The sequence below is a fragment of the Oncorhynchus mykiss genome, chromosome 12 (genome assembly GCF_057628025.1).
Source record: "Oncorhynchus mykiss isolate SJ-2025 chromosome 12, ASM5762802v1, whole genome shotgun sequence".
Lineage (NCBI taxonomy): Eukaryota > Metazoa > Chordata > Actinopteri > Salmoniformes > Salmonidae > Oncorhynchus > Oncorhynchus mykiss.
The window spans coordinates 80,048,888-80,072,016 of NC_143033.1; the positions used below are offsets into that span (position 1 = coordinate 80,048,888).

The following is a 23,129-nucleotide window of genomic DNA, read 5'->3' on the forward strand; positions in this document are numbered from 1 at the left end:
AATATATATTTTTCAATTGCTTCTTAGCAAAGAGCAATTTCTCATGCAATAATTTTGCTAGGGCTGCCTGCGAGTGGTCTAAGTGAGGAGCGGAAAACTGAAAACTAGCTATTATTGGCAGAGAGGTTTGTAACTGTCTTCACACTGGGCACACACTGATTGAATCAACATTGTTGCCATTCTATTTGAATGAAATTATGTTGAACCAACGTGGAATAGACGTTGAGTTGACGTCTGTGCCTAGTGGTTTTGTTATTGGACTATTAACTAATTTACCGCCAGGTGATGTCACATTGCAGGCCAAAACTCTATCTCACCAAACAGTTCTTACACTTAAAAGGGCATTATCATTATTTTCACAATTCCACAGTATTATTCCACATATTGTGGAAATATATCTAAAACACTGATTATTTTTTTACTGCACTTGTCCTTTAAGGTGTACCACCTTCATTGTCAGCAGTGCTCTGTTTCAATGATGATCTCCTTCCTACCTACCCACATACAACAACAAATAAACCCTCAGTAATTAGCTATATTCCTTTCCTACATATCTTCAGTATCTCCATCTCTTGTTTTGTTATTCAATAATCAATTATGCCAGCCAGCCACTGCTCCCAATGCATTTCTCTCTTTAGTAGCGGAATTTTGAAAACTGCAGCCTACCTCACCTCTCTATAAAAAATAAGCAAGTCCTATTTTCAGACTCTTAATAAAGTAGGCAGCGCAAATCTGTGTTGGTGATTTATGGTATATCTTCAAAGTAAATCAATCACAGCACGTAGGGGGCTCACGTGGGTAACTGGGGGGCCCTGACTTGATTGGGTAACTGATTAGTTAAAAAAAATACAAATAAACTGCATAATAAATACATGTGACTGGTCAAGTGTATGAGTCAGGGGCTGGGTCCACTCTCAATATTCAAAATACACCAGAGAGCATAATTTAGCCACAGAGGATCAATAGTTTCTAAAAAAAATAGCAGTGTATAAAGTGTTATCACAAGCACATACAGGTAACTGCCAAAATAAAGGAAACACCAACATAACATGTCTTAAAAGGTTGTTAGGCCACAAAGAGTTGCCAGAACAGTTTCAATGCGCTTTGGGATAGATTCTACAAGTGGACCTAAACCATGCCAGGAAAATGCACTGCACACCATAACATATACTTTGTATCCCTCATTTACTCAAGCATTTCCATTATTTTGGCAGTTTTCTGTATGTCTACAATCGGGAAGGTCGCAGTTTGTGCAGCATGCGTGCCAAATATGCAGCTTGCTGCATTGTGGCCATAGACATAGAAGGGTTTCGGAACCTCTTACTCTGGCAATTTGACTGTTAAACTCATGGATAAATTAGCAATGGCTTCCAGTCCTGACTTGAATGAGAACAGCCATATATGGATTATATTTCTATGGCTGGTTGCGGCTGTTGGTGAAAAGAGAAGACTACTCTCAACAACTCCCGATTACAGGCTCAAAAAGGCCAGAAACAAAGACCTTTCTTCTGAAACTCATCAGTCTATTCTTGTTCTGAGAAATGAAGGCTATTCCATGCGAGAAATTGCCAACTCACCCCATTCCATACAAATGTGCGCAACCGCAACATTCAAACGAGGCTACAAAGGAAACTAATGGGACTGTAGCGACTGTGTTGACTTCAAAATCGGGGGCGAACTAGGTTTCTGTTCAAGCGTTGATCGACATGGTAATGGCTCTATAGTAGAGGTCGACCGATTATGATTCTTCAACGCCGATACCAATACCGATTATTGGAGGACCAAAAAAAGCCAATACCGATTAATCGGATGATTTTTTAAATGTATTTGTAATAATGACAATTACAACAATACTGAATGAACACTTATTTTTACTTAATATAATACATCAATAAAATCAATTTTGCCTCAAGTAAATAATGAAACATGTTCAATTTGGTTTAAATAATGCGAAAACAAAGTGTTGGAGAAGAAAGTAAAAGTGCAGTATGTGCTATGTAAGAAAGCTAACATTTCAGTTCCTTGCTCAGAACATGAGAACATATGAAAGCTGGTGGTTCCTTTTAACATGAGTCTTCAATATTCCCAGGTAAGAAGCTTTAGGTTGTAGTTATTATATGAATTATAGGACTATTTCCCTCTATACCATTTGTATTTCATTAACCTTTGACTATTGGATGTTCTTATAGGCACTTTAGTATTACTAGTGTAACAGTATTGCTTCCGTCCCTCTCCTCGCTCCTCCCTGGGCTCGAACCAGCAACACAACGACAACAGCCACCATCGAAGCAGCGCTACCCATACAGAGCAAGGGGAACAACTACTAGAAGGCTCAGAGCGAGTGATGTTTGAAACGCTATTTGCGCGTTAACTAGCTAGCCATTTTACTTCAGTTACACCAGCCTCATCTCAGGAGTTGATAGGCTTGAAGTCATAAACAGCGCAATGCTTGACGCACAACGAAGAGCTGCTGGCAAAACGCACGAAAGTGCTGTTTGAATGAAAGTTTATGCACCTGCTTCTGCCTACCACCACTCAGTCAGATACTTAGATACTTGTATGCTTGTATGCTCAGTCAGATTATATGCAACGCAGGACACGCTAGATAATATCTAGTAATATCATCAACCATGTGTAGTTAACTAGTGATTATGATTGATTGTTTTTTATAAGATAACTTTAATGCTAGCTAGCCACTTACCTTGGCTTACTGCATTCGCGTAACAACTCCTTGTTGTGTGCAACGAGAGAGAGGCAGGTCGTTATTGCGTTGGACAAGTTAACTCTAAGGTTGCAAGATTGGTTAAATAAAGGTATATTAAAAAAAATAATAATAATAATAAAAAATCGACGCCCAAAAATACAGATTTCCGATTGTTATGAAAACTTGAAATCTGATTAATCGGTCGACCTCTACTCTATAGTATTGGAGAAAAGTTGAAAAAACTGACCTTTCATTACATCTAGACATGTCATGTCGTAATTTACAACACGCATAAAGCAACTATTTCTGTCTTACAATCTCTCTCCACCAGGTGTAGCACTTCTCTCATCCTTTAAAAACCAGAAATGGACAGTGACGGGTAAGGGTATTTTTTTGCGTTTTCATTGCATGCAATCATCAAAGCCCCTGTTTACTTCTAAGATCACTTTAGCACCGCCCTAAAAACCCGATTCAAATTCGACACAAACCTTCAAATAGGTATGCAATGACACATTATATAAACTCTTTATAGTGTTTTATTTTCATTTTAGAGGAGATAAGGTGATAAGTTGGACAGATCGAGTGAAAAAAAGCAATTTTCCCACACAACATCTCTTCTTCTCATTATCACGCTCTCATTGCCTGCTTGAATTATGCAGAAACAGGCAGTGTTTAGGTCATGTAATTGATTTTGTTGGAAAGGGGAGAACTTGTGCTTTACAATTGTATTGACATTACAGTTGATCTGGAAGTATTACGTTTATGGGGCACTAAAATAAGGGCAATTGTACCCATTTGAAACCTTAGGGCATAGGCCTCTTCCTTCACATTGGCACCATGTTACATTCTCCAATGAGCCAAGGTACAGTCTATGGATATCAATTATTGCTAAATGTGTTATCATACAGGCATTTTCGTTCATTTACATGATTGGCCTAAATTTATTTACTCAATCAAATAACGTCTAAATGGCTCCTCTCAGGCTACCTGCTGAATTGCTTGAGCAAGCCCTGACATTTTTATCGCTATTTTCAACCAGTGTCTCAAATGGCTACCTTTGTGTCTCTCATTTCATTTATTTGTCATCATTTCCAATAACATGTCTGGACTGACAGGAAGCAGAAACATGCTGTGCGCACGCTCTCATCCAACGAAGACTTGACCCCACCTAGACCTGCTTCCTCGTGACTGTTCCTAAAAGACCGCGAAAAACATCAGGCCTACAGACTAGTGTGAACTCTTAACTAACCACACCACGATGCCTTGTGTTACAACAAGCGGACAGGCCATGGTATGATATAGGCCAAATGCCACTATAGTGATTTCACATATTCACAGTAGACTACATTTCAAAATATGATGATCTAGCCCATTGAAAAACATTTCAAACTCATTAAAAGTAGTGAAGTTGAGACTTTGGCCAAGACAATTAAATATGCTGCCACTGTTTTTTCCTCACGCGGCACTTACAATATTAATGCTTAAAGAGTGAAGACATCATCATTGGAGTCTGCCAAGAGGACGATGGAAATGAAGGAGTTGGAAAGACTTTTTGGCACTCCCGCCAGCGAGCCATTTGTGCCACTTTGTCACCGTCAGTAAAATCCAGTTTCAATTAATAATAGCAGAATAAACCCAAGCACCTACAAATAAATGTAGCTAAAAATCCAAACTGGCAGGCTAAAATCGACTAAATTTTACAATACAATTGGTTGCATAAATATGTATAGGCCTAGGCCTTGCCTAGGCTGTATAGAAAGTGATTAATTCACGGATGGAAAATCTCTTGAATGGCCAAACTCATTAGTAAACTATATTTACCCCTGTAAGTGTTGGGAATAGTGTATGCAAATACTTCAGTGTGCTTATAGGCCAGTTGAAATGTGTTGATTTGTTAATTCAAGAGAATATTGATTGGGACATGTGCCCTTTCATGGGAGAGCAATTGCCTATATATTTAGCCCTATTCAAAAACCTGACATAAAACATGTTAATCAATAGCATAGACACCAAATGTAGCCCATTAACCTACTCAAAAACTTTAGTTCCAAGTTGTGCGAATATAATATTTTAGCAGAGGCGAAGAGTCTGCACTCACATAGCACGTGTTATAGGCAACTCTACCTGTTGCCTCATACAAGTTAAACATGCAATTTATACAAAAATAAAGTGTTTCAGTTAAACAAATAAAACAATGTGTATTATATTAACATAACAGAAAATGTTCAACGTGACTACATCCATGGAGAAACACTTTTGGACTTGTATTTCTCGATTCTTTTTGCGTCTGGATGACAGAAGGAGACCTGCCAAGTGCAGATTAACTCTTTCACTGGCATTTTAAAAGAAGGTCTACACAAGTCTATATGGAAAATCAGGAAACATTGAACTCAGGATTGGATAAATTAGACTGCTGTATAAATTAGGGTACATTTTTTTCATTAAAAAAAAAACCATATGCCTGGTTTTATTTCAGACAGAATATAGGCTTTCTGCATGGATTGGGAGTTTCTATGATGTTTTAGTTAGGTCAGGACTATGTGTCAGTTTTTCCAATTTCTTGTCTATTTTCTTCATACATCAGTAGGCCTACTTTGGATAAGTATTCCGAAGTTTAATCCAGAAAGTTGTTTCAACGTGTGTTGCTTATACATTTCACTTATTTTGAGGAACGCCAGCACCTGTACTCTACTGGTCACTTTAATAATGGAACACTGGTCACTTTAATAATGTTTACATACTGTTTTACTCATTGCATATGTATTTACTGTATTCTACTGTATTCTCGTCAATGCCACTCCGACATTGCTGTTCTTAAAATTTAGATATTTCTAAATTCCATTATTTTACTTTTAGATTTGTGTGTATTGTGAATTGTTAGATAGTACTGCACTGTTGGAGCTAGTAACACAAGCATTTCGCTACACTTGCAATACATCTGCTAAATATGTCTAGGCGACCAATAACATTTGATTTGATTTAATTTTGATACGGAAATTCATAAGTATAAATGCTTAGGAAATGTATAGGCCTATGTCTAGACCAAGTGTGCGACTTTCGTTGATATGAACATAGTCAGCAAATTCACTGGCAGAGAAAAACCTTTAGGTTTAGGGATATGATATGGAGGTATGGAGGTAATGAATATGGAGGTAATGAAATCATTTGTTGTAAAATAATAAAAAGAGTCCTTATGTTTTCAACAAATGTTTTCGATTTTGATTTCTTCATACAGCGGGAAATTTAAAAGATAAAGGCTAATAATCGAAAAAAACAACTAACACCTTTAAAATCCCAGAATGTACTCCTTTATAGCCTAACTAAAATATATCATTTATACTCATATCACTTTTCAAAATCTAAACCTTTTTTCCGCTGTTATCTTCAAATCCGCAATTTTTTATGAGTTAAGCATTTTTTTTCACTTTTATTTAACCAGGTAGGCCAGTTGAGAACAAGTCCTCATTTTCAACTGCGACCTGGCCAAGATAAAGCAAAGCAGTGCGACACAAACAACACATGGAATAAATAAACATACAATCAATAACACAATAGAAAAGTCTATATACAGTGTGTGCAAATGAGCATAATCTATGGTGACAAAATATTAACAATAACAGAATAACAGAACTTCAATACAAATGTAAATGAGGTTTACACCCCATTTTCACCCAATTTTGTACGGACCTGAAGAGAAACTTCATTAGCATAAACATTTAAAGAATTTGTTCAGCGACATAATGTGGAATTTGCTTTTGTATAATCATTATCTGAACTTCTTGTAAAAGTTCTTGACACAATATATCCAAAACTAGGGGAAAGGGAGCAAAACACTCACATCTCCTCTAAGCACTCCTTTCCAATTAACTCCAACAAAAAGTGTCAATTGAAAAAGTTTCAAATAAGCCTTTAAGCCGTTAAGACGTTTTTTTTGTATTGTCTGATTTAGTGCAAACCTACACCAAGACAGCAATGAAACGTTCTTTGAAAACGAATAGAGTGAGTGCAGGCAGCACAACGTTGAGTAAACTACAGTGAAATTAAACCTTTGCGAATTTACGCGTTTGACAACCATCCATTTTTCGTTTAAAACATTTAGTAGGCCTACTTGGATGCCATTTGTGTGCATCGGATACAGAAGGGGTTTTATTCGTTGGCTTTAGGGAAACATGGACAGCGATGTCAAGGGGTGATTTGTTCCACAGGGCGTGCGAGTCCCTGTACGCAGAGCAGAGGTGAGCACAAACAGTTTGCAGCAGCCTATTCTCTAACTTTGAGGACAGACGAGTGGTGTCATTGTCATTACTTGTTGGATACCTATATGGTGAATCATCCACTTGAAACACAACGTTTGTTTTTCTCTCACAACTTGAGAGTGGTATGGAGAGGTCTCCAATGAACACCTCTGCTACTTTAGAGATGGCCATTAGCAGAGTTGACGACGGGGAGGGACTCTACATTAAAAGCATTTACAGAAGGGGCATGTAGCCTATCAGTGATCCTGCGTTAGCGACATGTGAATAATACAAATTCATAAAGGTAATCAAACAATGAAATTAAACAGTGTATCTGTGTTTCCAATAGCAATATCGGGCTCATTATCCGACATTTTAAATGGACACTTGACTAAGGTCAAGGCCAGATAAGATATGCGGTTGTCTCATACTTCAGGCAGGCCCATCCCACTGGCCACAGACGTCAGTTCAACGTCTAATTTTAAATTACATTTGGTTGAGTACGTGAGTTCTCTATTAAACCCCCAAAAAATATAGGGTAAAAGTTGGGTGTAAAAAATATGAAATTCCCTTACGTTGATTACTTTTTGCAAATCCAATCAGTTTTCCACGTTGATTCAACGTCATCACATTGAATTCATTATTTTATTGAAAGGACGTAGAAACAACGTTGATTCAACCAGATTTTCAACCAGATTTTGCACAGTGGGATAGGTCAATAGCAGAGTAAAGGAAATTGATTGCAATCTCTATAAAACATTGTGGTAAAAATGCAATCATCAACTTTCCGTTACTGTGTTCTATGCCATCATTTCACAATGGTCTTGCTTAAAATGAATAGGCTTTCCAAGGATAATTGCGTCTGACGAAGGAGTGGCGGACCCTAAAATACTGCCCAAAATGCATTTGTATATGACATTTCTAAATCATTTTCAAAAATGTACAATTCAACTGAATGCATTAACAACATTAGGCGAATAGGTCTATATTTTGATAATAGATGCATTGCAGTATTACACGTTTTACAACAGAATACAATTGTCTAGGATCAATGATGATGCATAAAAATGAAAATGAAATGTTTCTGACCATACAAACAACAACTTAGTCTTCCGTCAGACAACCAGACAATCCATTAACCATGGTAGAAAGATACCTGAGCAGCACAGGCCTCATTCTCATCTCATTAGACCAATTATGCCATGGTCTGTCTGGATAACCTGAGAGCCTGTCTCTTCATTAGAGAGATGTGGGCCTGGTGTGGCTCACTGCTGTCCTCCCCTGACCAGCTGAGTGTCCCTGACCCTGGATGCTGGCAGACCCTGACCCTGCCGGGCCACACAGAGTAGAAGAGGTAGGGTGGGCGGCAGTGGAGGCTTAGTCAGCCAGGCCAGGCAGACACATGCAGCAGCTCCTGGGTGAGTGAGAGACACATGGCCGCAGGGGGATGCCATGCCAGCCCAGGCAAGTAGGCATGCCAGTGTACTAACACACCATCACTTCAGGGACATCCAAATTATGTGCACAGACTTATGTGCAAATATGTACATGTAACCTAAGTAGTAAGTAAGTAAGCCTTGTCAGAGCCAGAACGGCCCATTAGGGCCGTTACTTACATGTAACATATAGACCCTAAATGACCAACACATCCACAGACATGAACGTCATATAAATAAAGTGGCATATACACTCAAGTTGCCATTCATACAGGCTTTGCCATTCACAGTGGGTAGTAGGTGTGTGTCCTTGCCTGGCATCTGCCACAGGTAAGCGTGTCAGTCTGGTCTGCCCCTTCCCCCGTTGGCATGCCCTCCTTGGGTTCAGTCTCTACATGGCTCTGAGGGTGCAGGTGAGTAAGGGACAAAGGCTGCATATGCCAACAGTGACACTGGCACACTGTCAGTCAGCACGTTCTCCCACGCACCCACACCCCTACTTTCCTGTTGATCTCCTCCGAAGTCCTGTCAACCCTCTTTTTTAACACATTCATGTCTGTAAGTACCAGTGCCATCCATTCACCTCCCAATACCTCACTATCAGCTGTCGCATCTGGGTTAAAATCTATTTCTGTCGGGATTGAGGACATAGGCTAAAGCTCTACTGAGCCCCCCATTTACCTCCAGTGTTTTCCATTGTGATTAGTGTAGGCTACAGTGAGAGTACAGTGCCAGCCTCGTAACTCTCCATTGTAATCAGCGTAAACAATTATGTTAACCATTAAACCAGAAAAATAAGGAGAGAGTGAAAATTCGACCTAAAGGGAAAAAAAGCAAAACCCTCCCCACAATCTTACTCTCTCTGTGGGCAAGCAAGTGATGTGTAAAGGCTTTTGAAGCGCAGCGCTAGCGTTCGTTGTAATTATCTCAGTTTACAAACCAGCGCGTTACTATGTGTGAAAAATCTGCAAGCAATTTGTGGTGCTGCGTGCTCACAGGCCCAGGGTTGGCCGGGGAGCCATCAGAGGGAGGCACGAACGGCACATTCCAGCCCCACGCAGGGTTGTCACCTCACAGCCACGCCACGCTGCTGCAGGGGCTAGTACTACCACCACCTCTCCTCTCCCCATCCCACTCCACAGTACCACTGACATCTATATCACACTGCACTACCACATAGTTGACTGGAGTACTCATGAGGCGGTGTTAGATATCGAGGTATGGTTCCAATAGACTCCCCAGAAGATTTATCTTGAACTTTAAAGAACAAATCAAGCCAAGGATCATTAAGCAAACAGCACCGGCCTGAATTAACATTAAAACGTTTGTGTGCCATGTCAAGACCTGAAACCTTTCTGAAAACATTGAGATCCAGGTGAACCCAATGATCTAAACCATTTTGTTTTTGTAATGGTGTACAGAGATATCAAATTGATATTATTCTGCCTTTAGTTATAACGCAGGCTGAAACTTGTTTCGTGTTCCAGAGAAACGATGGGATATTATTGACAGGGTGTGCAGGAAAATATTTTAAACAAATTTAGCAACACATGAGTATGTTTACATAGAGAACAATACTGATGATGGCTAATGATGTCATACTAGTGAGTAGACCCTTTAAAACAGGTGAGAAGGCTACTGTACAGAGGACAAGGCCTATCACCACAAGGTCTGCCTTCATGAGGGTAGCAGTAGTAGCACTTGAGGTTTCCACTTGAACCTCATCACATGCCCTCCCCCCCTCCTCTCCCGTCCCTCCTCTTCCCCCTAGCCCCACGCCGCTGTCTAGAAAGAATGTTTAGTTGAATAGGGAAACCACCGCCCTGCTTTCAGTGACGGTGCTGGCGGCTCGCCGTGCTGTGACAGGCTGGCTGACTCTGCACCAGATAACATGTTTATCTCCTCAGAGAGCCGTCGATGGGCCGCAGCTACCCAGCGTCTGTCGACCTCCATTAAGAAACACTGAACCTCTGGAGGACATGATTACACTAAAGGAAGGACTGTTTAGCAATCAGTTCTGGCGTTGTGAATTAAAATTGAAATGTATTCATCACAGAAAATAACGTCCACAGTTCCATTCACCAATTAAATCTCAATTCATCTCCTTAAACCCTGGTAACAATCCCACAAACGATGGTCTGCGAGGCTAAAATATATGGCTAATGACAATTTACTTGGCAGCTCACTGAATATGTCCGTCACAAAAAGCAATGTTGTTTTCAGAAATCTAAAGTATTTTTTTAACTTGATAGGGCCTGATTTAATTCATAGCACATTGCCTACTGTTTGTTATCTCTATGGCCCAATTCATGTAGTTGGGAGAACTTTAATTTGTATGAGCATTGTGACTCATTCCAGAGCTCAGAGATCTGAACAACGTTCCACAGTCTAAAAAGAACCCACTACATGTCCTTTTGATTCAGAATCTCAACACTACATGAAAAGAGGGATCTCACATTCATGTGTTAACTTGCTGCTTAACTAAGCTAAAGGGCTTTATTCCACTTTCAAACAGTGCAGGATGAGAAATCAAAGGGATGTCTAGTAATTAAAAAACACATATGCCCCGAGAGTACAGTATGACGCATCATTACAGTCTCCGTCGTAACTACAGGCTTTATGGGTAACAAGCTAGTCATACCCAGGGACAGAAATAACAAGCCCATGCTAGATAATCGTCCCTTTCACGCTCTACTATTATGACATCATCAGTAGTGCAGCCAGTGCGGCTGCAGCATTGTGACTCTGGGGTCCTCTCTGATTGAGCCAGACCCGTGGAGTGTTGTCTGTGGGGGCGGAGTCCACTTTTGACTGGGTGTATTTTGATTGGAGGGCAGGAAGAGGCCACCAGCAAATGGCTCGGTCTCCTTCTCTGTTCTGTGGTCCATTTGTCTTGAGGATATATTAATGCCTATGCAGTAAATTAGCATTTAGTATTGCATTGGCTAGGTATGGGTAAGGCAGTAGAACTGTCTGGACCAGGGTCTGCTGTGAACCCATGGAGGATAATACAGCTTACTAATAATGTGCTTTAGGGTTAGGAAGAGTTAGCATTTTACAAGCCACTCTAAATTGCAAGATGTACTGATTACATATAAGTATAGACTGAGAAACATGCGAGGAGACAATCATGGCTTGAACAAAAAACTCACACATGCACAAACAGGGAAGCACACTACTCTTGCAGAGTGTTGAACGCTTTGCAATCAAAGAAATAAAGGGGCAATCTAGCACACAATCAAACTAGAGATTTATCCAGCTCTCCTGCCAACAGCCAGGGCCCTCCTCTTTCTGAACAAGGGATGCACTATTGACTAAATGTACCCCCCCCCCCCCCCTGTCTTTCTCCATCTCTCATTTTTTTCTCTCTCTCTTCAGTCTTCCCTCTGCCAGTCGGTGAGGCGTGATGCCAACCCTTTCCACAGCCGGGCACACTGCCCTGTCCTTTATGCAAATGCTTTGCCACCATCCCAAACTCACAACCCCCACTGTCTCACCCTCCATGTCTGTGCCCTTCTCTCCCCCCTCTGTCTCTATGTTTCTATCTCTCTACCATTCTCTCTCACATGAGGAAACTGAGAACCAGCAATTAGACTCTTGCTTCCGAGTCCTCCATGAGGCCTGCTGATCTGCAGTCAGTCACACCTGCACGGTTCTTGAGTAAGGCCAAAACACCCTGTACTTTGTTTTACTGCTGCTGAGGGCAAATTACACAAATGGGGGTATGTTTAATAGAGGTGCAGCTCATGGACACTCCTGTAGGTGTGTCTGCAATAGGTCCAATAAAGGACTGCCTCTGCTAAGACAGAGAAAGAGAGAAAGTGTGTGTGTGTGTGTGTGTGTGTGTGTGTGTGTGTGTGTGTGTGTGTGTGTGTGTGAGTGTGAGAGAGAGAGAGAGAGAGAGAGAGAAAGAAAGAAAGAAAGAAAGAAAGAAAGAAAGAAAGAAAGAAAGAAAGAAAGAAAGAAAGAAAGAAAGAAAGGAGAGAAAGAGAGAGAGAGAGAGAGAGAGAGAGGTTAAAATGGAGGAGAGAGAGAGGGAGGGAAGAGATGAAAATGATTCATGTGATGATATTAAATAGAGCCACTTCACATAACCCACAGGTACCATTATCTAGCAGTCATTGACGTGATAATGACTCAATTCCCTTTCATCATCCAGGAGAAAGTATGGAAGCTATTTTAATAGACAAGACAGGTACTTGTTTGTTTCTTGTTTCATAGATGTAAATCAATAAATAAATAATGTTCTCTTTGAGGTTCAAGAAAGTGCATTAATGCGATTTACGTTCAAGCATAATGTCTATATATCTGAAAAAAATGGTAACTGTGTAATAATGGTACTATCGTCATCATTGTCGTTGTTGCAGTGAACCAAACATGAGATAAGAACCCCAGACGTGCTTCATGGTTAGTCCCAGTGGTTAGTCCCAGACAGGTAGACAGAGAGGGTTAATCAACCAGTAGAGAGACTGAAGGAAGAGCCTCCTTCATGTCAGCAAAGTTAAGCTTCCTCTGCTGCCGTCCCCTCTAGAGCGGAAGAACGTTGAGGATGCCGACAATGAGGGCCGGGGTCCACACACGCCGGACACAGCCACACACACACAGGAAAGCAACTCAGGCTAACAGAAACACTCACAGAGACGCACCACTGTCTGGTCTTCTTGTGTGGCCTGTTCATAGAGTAGGCCTACATGGACATACTGTGCAGGCGCTCACTGCATCAGAGCATACCCCTTATATTTACATGAACCAACTGACAACAAATAAAACTTAAGCAAAAAAGCTAATGTTACTAAACTCAATTTGTGTAGGGCTGAACTAATATACAGATGAATTGTATTCATGCCAATGTCAACCAAAGAAATCCTCATAAAGGCTTCTGGTCAATGAATGTAAAGATGATGACTCATTTATTCTGTGTTTATAAGCCTGTGCCACATAGTAGAAGGAAAAGCCCCAGATAACCAAATGCAGAGACTTCCTTAAGCAGACTAAGTTAGCAATAAACATTGACAAAAAAGGCTATCCAATGGTAAACTTGCCATGTGTCATACAATGGCAGCTCTGATTTTCTCAGTCCGCATAAACAAATAAATAAAATAGGAGGTGGGTGATGTTGTGGGGAGTGAGAGGCATGAACACTGTTTTCCTATTGGTAAATGCTACTGCCCACATCCCTTTCCCTTCTTCCTGTAGAGACTTCCTTGTGTTCAATTACTGTAATAACGTTTCAGCAACCTTCCAGTGCTAGTACATGATGGAGGTGATGAAAAACAAAGAGGGAACAATGTTTTATTTTTTCCCTAGCCTGCTGTACAGAAAAGTTGCACCTAAAATACATGTTAGTTCTGTGTGCCTTTACAGTATCTGTATGCCTGTATCAACAAGAGAATGATAACAGTGATATCCTGATTAATCTCCAGCTCCAACACATTATGGGCATAGGACAAGAGGTCAGATGTGTTAAAATGACCTCAATCAAAACCCCAACTAGTTTTACCAGGCGTAATACAGAAAGTGCTCCTCATTCTCATAAGAGATCACGGAGCAGACTCCAAATAAAACAGAGCTTTTATACTCCAATATCATGATAGTTTGTAATTAAACTATTAAACTCAACCCAATCCTAGACCAATGAAAAACAGACCGTCTGTGTGGTGGAGGGAAATGAATGAGGCCTTTTCTTTCAGAGTGGAGATCAGAACCCCTAACTCTGGGATTTTGTGCTGTTGCCTTTCTCCCCCTGGAGGGAGTAATTAGGTTATGGAAGACAACTGCGGCATTGTTTTAACAGTGGAGGGATTGTACCGGCCAAAGTCCCACCAGCGACATGCTTCTCTCTCTCACAACAAAAAATGTCAGATGGATTCGGAGGAGGCAGACATCTTTCTGGTGGCTGTTTTTGGTTGGAGTTGGGTTGGGTTCTGTCTGTGCAGAGCCACTGTTAGGGAGGGTATCCCATGTATCCACTGACTTGGCAACAGAAACAGTTCCTAACTAGAGTAATATGGTTATGATGCATTCACATTCCTTCCTGTCCCCTAGGAAATACAATACGCTTATATTGTCTGTTGTAATCACACTCCGCTTCCAAGGAGAGAATACAACCAGCCATGGCTATGAAGAGTCTTTCTCAAATATACATAGAGCTCAGTTACAGTAAATATGCACCGTATTGATTGATGGGGGAGGGGGGGGGGGGATCTAACAAATCACATTGGTTAAAAGAATGGCTTGGAGCGCTAACCGACCTACTGTATTTCCCAAACACAGACTCTCTTCTCCATGATTATTTTTACTTCGAGCAGTTGCTGCTGCAAATGTTTTAGATTTTAAAGATGGATGCACATTGCCCTTGAATGCTCACTGAAACATATACTTTAATCACACAGGCTCAAACATGTTCTATGTAAATGTAGCGGCTTTAAGAACGTGCTGTAAGCTCACTCCACGGCTAGCTTGAAATGTCGCGGCTTTAAGAACTTGCTGTAAGCTCACTCCACGGCTAGCTTGAAATGTAGCGGCTTTAAGAACGTGCTGTAAGCTCACTCCACGGCTAGCTTGAAATGTAGCGGCTTTAAGAACGTGCTGTAAGCTCACTCCACGGCTAGCTTGAAATGTAGCGGCTTTAAGAACGTGCTGTAAGCTCACTCCACGGCTAGCTTGAAATGTAGTGGCTTTAAGAACGTGCTGTAAGCTCACTCCACGGCTAGCTTGAAATGTAGTGGCTTTAAGGACGTGCTGTAAGCTCACTCCACGGCTAGCTTGAAATGTCGCGGCTTTAAGAACATGCTGTAAGCTCACTCCACGGCTAGCTTGAAATGTAGCGGCTTTAAGAACGTGCTGTAAGCTCACTCCACGGCTAGCTTGAAATGTAGTGGCTTTAAGAACGTGCTGTAAGCTCACTCCACGGCTAGCTTGAAATGTAGTGGCTTTAAGGACGTGCTGTAAGCTCACTCCACGGCTAGCTTGAAATGTCGCGGCTTTAAGGACGTGCTGTAAGCTCACTCCACGGCTAGCTTGAAATGTAGTGGCTTTAAGGACGTGCTGTAAGCTCACTCCACGGCTAGCTTGAAATGTCGCGGAAGGAGCCATTCAATTGGAACCTTTTGAGTGGCTCAACCCTTTGGAGCATTGTCAATGGCGGTCACGTGTGTTGTGAAGCAGAGGATCACTGGTTCGAACCCAGTATGGGGCAGTCGGAGGAAGCTAGGCTGTTAGCAGCACATTGACCCCGGTTACACAGTCAAACACACACACAGTTAACTCAAGCACATCCTACAAAGCAGATCAACTACAGACATGTCTTTAGGTCAGGAGCTCTTCCGTCTAGTCTAAAGATGATGAACATAAATCTCTAACTTAAAACCCCACTATAATGTACACATCTGCACCCGCCTAAGCCATTCCTACTTTATCATACATTTTAGTAGCATGACCGGGACATACAGGGAATTGCGGTCCCCACAAGAGTCCTAACTCCAAGTCGGGAACTATCCTTATTTGGGTAATGGAAAAGACATGACATGACAAATGAAAACAAACGTGTAGGGATTTGATGTAGATATTCAACACCATTTGATGGTCCATCATGTCTAGACTTGACAGTCCCCATAATATGCTGCAGATGGCAAAAAGTAACTTAACTGATGACGATAATGATATGTGTTTGGGTTTTACAAGGTTATTCTCGAGACATCCTGTGCCAAAAAGACTGACATAAACTTGACACTTTAGACAGGGGTTGTAGTTTTTTCCTCATTCTCTTTTCAACAAAGCACTAAAAACTGAGACCATGACAAGAGCACATTGTTTCTCCATTCAGATCGTGAGTGGTCACATGAGAAAGTGCTTTAAAAGAAATGATACCTCAAACAAGCAGACGTCTTATTAAGTATGGGAAAGGGCTGATCAAGGAGCAAAGCAACGCTGGTGTTCTAAACTCCTGCATATGTTTGAAGGAGAAGCTTTTCCCCACTTTGTGAAAACATTGTGCGAGTTGGGACACAGTTCCTTGAGCTTCAACAGTGATGTCATGAAGTCCCCCATTGAACCTGGTGGTGACATATGTAGGCTTGACCTTGTTTTTCTTCATGCATTGTTGTTACATACAATCTGTATTTTTGACAGAAATAAACTTCATGTGACGTGAATGTCTGGCTGTAGCCTACTTAACGTAAACCTTAAAGTATTGCACATTTAAAAAATACAAAAAATTCACTGAAGGGGGTAACATTTTCCACTCAAATTGAAAGGTTTCCATGTCCAAAGCAACACTCTGGCTTGAAGTCATTTTCAAAGCCCCAACAGTGAAGTTCAGTTCAGAGTACTGTGGATACCTTTTCCACATTGAGTAGCAGCAGTTATTTGTGTTTGACTACTACCAAGGGCTCTGCCCTGCTCTCCACACTACTCTCAGTATGGCCTATAGCCACAGCCAGCAGACCCTCACAAGAATCTCAGGACACACACACACACACACACCCTTGCTGTGTTTGCTCATAGCTGCTAGTCCTCCTCAGAGTTCATGTAAGGTAAAGATATGTTATATTATGCGTATAGATTTTCCACCACTGGCCAGGGCCCAACTTCCTGCTCTGAGGAGAGAGCTGCAGTGCTTTGTTCCCAGGGCAATAGCGAATCCTCGCTGGACCGGGTGGCCAAACAGCACAGACAGAGTGACAGAGAAACAGACAGAGAGAGCGAGAGCGAGATAGAGAGTGAGACAGAGACAGAGACAGAGACAGAGACAGAGACAGTGACAGACAGACAGACAGACAGACCAGACAGACAGACAGACAGACAGACAGACAGACAGACAGACAGACAGACAGACAGAGCTAGAGAGAGAAGGAAAGAGAGAGAAAGAAAAAAGAAAGAAAGAAAGAAAGAAAGAAAGAAAGAAAGAAAGAAAGGAGAAACTGAGACCAACAGATGTGCAGCCTTGCCAGCCTAAGATACTGATATTGTTGTTTATGATCCCTGTCTCTCCAACTTCTAATTTTCCTTTTACCTTGTGTTTTTTTTTCAGCACTTGAAATAAGGTTACAAGTGCTTTTGTTACAGCTTGACTTGAGGATTTGTTAGCATCCAAACGGCAATGCTCCACCACCCGTCCCCAAGACAGGAAAACTTCTTCCCTCCAAGTTTAACCCATTAAATGCTCCATTTAACCCGGTGTAGATCATTCTCATTCCTGATTAAAATATGTAAGCAAAATATATTGTTTACTTCGATGTACACTTTTAGTTATAAAGTGATAATTTTCAGATTGGTAATCTTATCCAGGATCAGAGTTATCAGGTTCCAACTCACGGCTGCATTCATCACACCCTAGGCTAGAAAAACAAAACCGATTCTATTTCAACACACTAACTCAATGAGGTATAACAAACAGGAAACACGATTAAAGTAGTGTCATTAATTGAGCCAAAACCCACAAATCAACTTTCACCTTGATTCACCTGATCATCAGAAAGAGTTGCAAAATGGCAACATTACATGAGAACAATATGTGACGTCATTGGGTGACGTCTTCACTTTACAACTACCCTAAACTTCCCCCCTCGCCCAACCACCACCACTCCCCACATTCATTGTTGTGAGATGAGGTATTTTGCAGTTGTCTGCTAATGTACATAATTGTCTCTTCAGCCACAGCCAGGTGCAGGGAGAAGTGCTAATGCAGTATGTTTCCACAGTCAGATTTGGGGGAGGTTAGGGAGTGAAGTGCCATATGGGTTAGGAGTCAGTCGAGGAGCTGGCACACATGGTACGCTGGCAACACAACAGCCCCCCTCCACCCCACCAACACCACCTCCCCAATCATCACTCTGGTCTAGTGGTGCTGGCTGTAATTTTGACGGTCGGCACCAGACTGACAAGGGAGAGTCAAGAATGCACACCTGCGCCTCGTGCTTAAGTGTGTGCAGGTGTGGGAAGTGTTTGAGCGTGTGTGTTTGCCGGTGTATGTGTCCATTAATGCATAATGCATAAAGCCTGAGAGGGTTTGAATGTGCATGTATGTGTGTCGGTTTTCACTCGCATACTGTACGTGTGTGTTTTGGATGGGTGTGTTGAAATAGATGTGGAGATATTACTGATTCAGAGGTAAGATTGTGCCATATTTGTGTGAGCTTGTGCATGCTTGGTTATGAGTGTGTTTGTGTCTGGTAGGGAGAGAGAGCGAGCAAGAGGGAGGAAGAGGGGCAGATAGATCTCAGATTTCATACAGATGAATCCAGCAGCAATGTAATGAGGGGTCTATATATTTAGATCAGTGGGAGTTGAGGTCAGAGACCAGACTGCTGTCCCCACCTCCATAACAAACAACAGGCTCATACTGCAGTGACCTTCAGTGGGGTGTCAATGAGCAGCAGCAGAGACCTGTGACATGCCAAAACAATGGATCTTCATGCTCTTTCTCATATTACCAATCACACACTTGATGTGAAGTTTATGCTCCGTATGAAACAAACAAACCCAAAACATGTTGAGGTATTTGATATTAAGAGCACATCCACCAGCTTTTATAAATCACTTATAAATCCATTACAGCATTACTACTGATAGACTTGGGACACAGGAGTCTACATTTCTGTCTAGAACAGACTCCCTCCATGTTGTTAAGCTCCATACAATCCCCTCAATTCTGAATTGTGTGGCACTTTTCAATTCAAACACTGCCATTACACCCCACTGCAGACCTAGTGGAGTGTAACAGAGTGCTAGTGGGTGAGGTCTGCATATCTCACCGATGCCCTCTGAGATAGGGCCCATCAGGAAAAAACACTAGGACTTATCATCTCTCCCACACTAACACTCCACAAGGGATGGGTAGAGAACAGAGAGAATGTTGCATGGTGAGAAATAAATGGCAAAGGAAATAAGACCAACATACTGTAGACCTTTTTAACTGTCAAAACACACCATGGCATGCCTATCTCTGCAAACCCAAGCAGCCACACCCTCTCTTACACAAATACCACCAACCTCACCATATCCTCTCACTTCCAGACAAACTAGTTGTCAGACAGTTAAAAAGGTCTAAATATTAGATAATAGGTGATAATAGGTGATAATAGGTGCTCCACTCTTTAGATTCATGACTAATCATGGAAAGCACACACTGTACCAACGTGTCAGTCCATCCCATGAAGCTGCCTTATTGCCCACAGCTCCTACAGAGCTGGGATCCTTCCCTCCTTCCCTCTGTTGATTTGTATGGGAAAGCCACATTTTCACTTTAGCCCCTTCTCTCTCCCATATTGTACAGACGTATTTGTGTGTGCCTATGTATATTCTAGCTCAATTATGTCATTTGTGCTTGTGTGTGTGTGTGTGTGTGTGTGTGTGTGCGTTCTGTAGCCATGGCAACAGCACAACATATCAGCGACCACGGAACCGCACTGGGGCTAAAGGCATTGCCAGGGTTCTGCCAAAGCATAATCCATGCCAGGGGTGACATGAGCGAAGGGAAAGGCAGGAGGGTGGAGACGGCAGTGCGGCGCATGCATGCGCGCGCACACACACACACACCACTCTCTCTGCACACACACTGGATATCCTCCTATTCTTCTTGGCTGGAGACTCCCATGGCAATAGCAATAGGAATCCATTCTCCACGGATGCTAGGACAGCTGTGCAGATACTGAATGAGACTCAGTTGGTTTGGCCTTTTCTGCATGCAGCTTGAGATAAAAACTACATGGTACTTAATTCAAATCTATATTCCCTCTTGCCAAAATACATCCAATTCATCCAGTCTTTGTCTTCCCCATCACACAGTGTACTGAATTCTACATAAAATAGACAGACATTTTTTGGAGATACAACAGTGCCCCCATCATGGACTTACAAAGTCTGATGGAAAATGTTCCAAAAACATTTATCAACAAAACCTTGATATGTCCTTTAAATATTCTTGATATGTTCATTAAATGTTAACAAGTCGGGGCATCTCTAGGTCCAGGACACAGTACCTCCTCCCTGAGGAATAGATAACAGCACCAGCCACCAGCCAGCCCATATCTGTGATTACAGAGACCAGGGCTTTGCCACCTCATTGTTTATGGCTGTTTGAATTTGCCAACTCCACCAACCACCAACCAACCACCAAAGGAGACTTGAGGCCGCCGGTGGTGGTGGTGGCCTGGTAGGAATTAATAAGTAAAGGGAACACAGTGTCCTTGTGAGCGTCTGGCATTGTGGCCTGCCGGTGTCCCCATTACATGATGGGAAAAGAGCCACCCGCTGCCACGAGACACCTACAAGGCCATTGGGGGACTCCGGTTTCACCGTAACTCCAACCTTCAACAAGGGATAGAGGAGGAGAACATAATAATGTTCACATATCCATTAAATTCATTACTGACTTGGGCTGTCTGGAACACAGGGGTTATTATTCTACTGGCTCACTCCAATGGCTATATTCCACACCAATCAGAAAAGCACTATCAGACTACATACATTCATTGCATCATCCTGATTGGCTTTACTGCAGGGCAGGGGGCTTGCTCTCCGCACAACTGAACTCAAGCACAGTAATATTATAATTCAAAATATCCGCCATTGAAATTCTATAAAAGTCATGAAAGCCTACTTTTCCTCCCACTGAAATTCTGTGTTTTGGAGCACTACACTTTGGGTATTTGTTTTTGCCCCATAGATTAACCACAGTCAGTGCTGTCCGAGTGCCTCTTAAACATCAGTATAAAACATCATTGCCATTCAGCCTAAAAAATGTGGATCCTGATCCAGTGATAACCACACAGTGGCCTAATCGCATTCGGACGTAGGACGGAAGGTTCTGGTGTGTGTGTGTGTGTGTGTGTGTGTGTGTGTGTGTGTGTGTGTGTGTGTGTGTGTGTGGTTGGGGAGTGCATGGGGCTGTTTGTATGAGTGTGTATCTTTACTTCAAAAAATCCAACATTTCTGTTTATTCAGACTGTGGTTCCATCAGATTTTAATCCCCTGAACAGCTGTTCCAACTCATTTTCCAGGCCTGGGGAGAGAGAGGGGAGAGGACAGGAGGGGGGTGGGGGGGAGGGGTGAGGAGAGGTTAGAGGAGGGGAGGAGTGAGGAGAGGTTGGAGGAGGGGAGGAGTGAGGAGAGGTTGGAAGGAGACGGGTGAGGAGAGTAGGAGGGAGTGGAGGACAGGACAGGAGAGGAGAGGAGAGGAGAGGAGAGGAGAGGAGAGGAGAGGAGAGGAGAGGAGAGGAGAGGAGAGGAGAGGAGAGGAGAGGAGAGGAGAGGAGAGGAGAGGAGAGGAGAGGAGAGGAGAGGAGAGGAGAGGAGAGGAGAGGAGAGGAGAGGAGAGGAAGGGGATGGGTGAGGAGAGTTTGGAAGGCCACCTCACAAAATGTCTACATGGAGGTTTCAGTGGAATATGTTTAAACTCAAAACACCATGCCTGATAACAACTGATAATGACATAGATTATATGTGTCTCTCTTCATGCAGCAACACACAGTAATACATACTCATTTAGGCCTAACCTAATTTAGGATCATTAAGGGCAGTTGATTAAGCCACAAATGCAGGCATGAAGGTAATTAAGACAAAGGTGAATTATTTAATGATCTGCAATACAAAGATGACTTGCAACAAGAAATATGTTCCTTAGGACTAAATTGTTTCAAAATATTACAAATATCTGTTTAGTCTTTCTGTCTCAAATATGCATGCAAATAATGGGTTTATGATAAAACATTTTGGGTTTGCCACTCAAGGGTTAATTGCATGAAAATGGGAAAAGCAAGATACATTTTCAAGGCAACAAGTTTGCAAATTTTAGATGACATCCTGAAATTATGTGACTTACTTTTGCTAAACATTAGGCCTATCTGCTTGAATAGACGGCTAGTAGGCTACTTTCAGCCAATCGGTGCTGCGGGGCTACAAACTGCAGAAATTAGGCCCATAACGAAACTGTATTAAATAGCCATCTTGTTCTTTCTCCGCAGTTAACTTTTGGTTTATGTATGTTAAGCTTTTTAAACAACTTAGTAGGACTTTAGGCCGAAGGCAAAAGTGATTGACTAGCAGTGAGTTGTCTAAAAAAACAGGCCAATATATTTTTGGACCTTGTGCCTATACATTGACTGCTTTTCAACAAAGTCCGAACGTGTGGGAAATACATTTAGCAAATGATGCTTCCTTTCAATGAGATTAAGTTAAACGAACGTTTTTTTATTTTTAGTATTTAAAAAAAAAGTAATATGGGCTACAACAACATATGGTAACAATGCCTAATAAAATGTATATAACACACATTAAAATATATATGCCTTAAAATAAATAATAGGGCAACACTTACCACTAATGGATTGTTTAGAAGGTGAGTAGTGCAATACTTTAGTGTCGCGAGGGTGTTAAGAGGTGTGAAAAGCATTCCCGCGCAGGGGTCACCGTCCCGCGAGCAGGAGAGCAAAGAGAAGAGGATGTTAAAATGTCGTACGAGTAAGAATAGTATAGGGTGATCACATTTCATTTATTGTATAAACTTGTGAGCATAAACAAAATCATTAGCATGAAGTGGCTTAGGCAAATGCGAAAAGAAAATGGTTATGACCTGGTGGCTTTATGGAAACAAGCCAAGCATGCCATGCTTCCGTGTTATAGCCAAATAATAGGCTATGCCTAACAATGACTATAACAACAACAACAACAATAACAATGTCATGTGTATTTTTCAATATCACGGATACTCCACTGTGTAGAGAAGAAAAGTGTTGAATTCTGCTTTACTGATCT

At 41.8% G+C, this 23,129-nt stretch overlaps 1 protein-coding gene across 41 annotated transcripts in view; it reads right to left on the reverse strand.

Annotated features, from left to right (window-relative positions):
* Positions 1-23,129, reverse strand: part of nfixa (nuclear factor I/Xa) — a 131,499-nt gene that overhangs the window by 93,104 nt on the left and 15,266 nt on the right. For 15 of the 41 annotated variants that reach the window (XM_090193594.1, XM_090193574.1, XM_090193561.1 and 12 more), the window contains one exon: positions 22,693-22,728. The exons of the other annotated variants lie outside the window; for them this stretch is intronic. In XM_090193594.1, the coding sequence (XP_090049720.1) occupies positions 22,693-22,728 (36 nt within the window). The remainder of the gene's footprint in view (positions 1-22,692; positions 22,729-23,129) is intronic. 41 annotated transcript variants of the gene reach the window in all.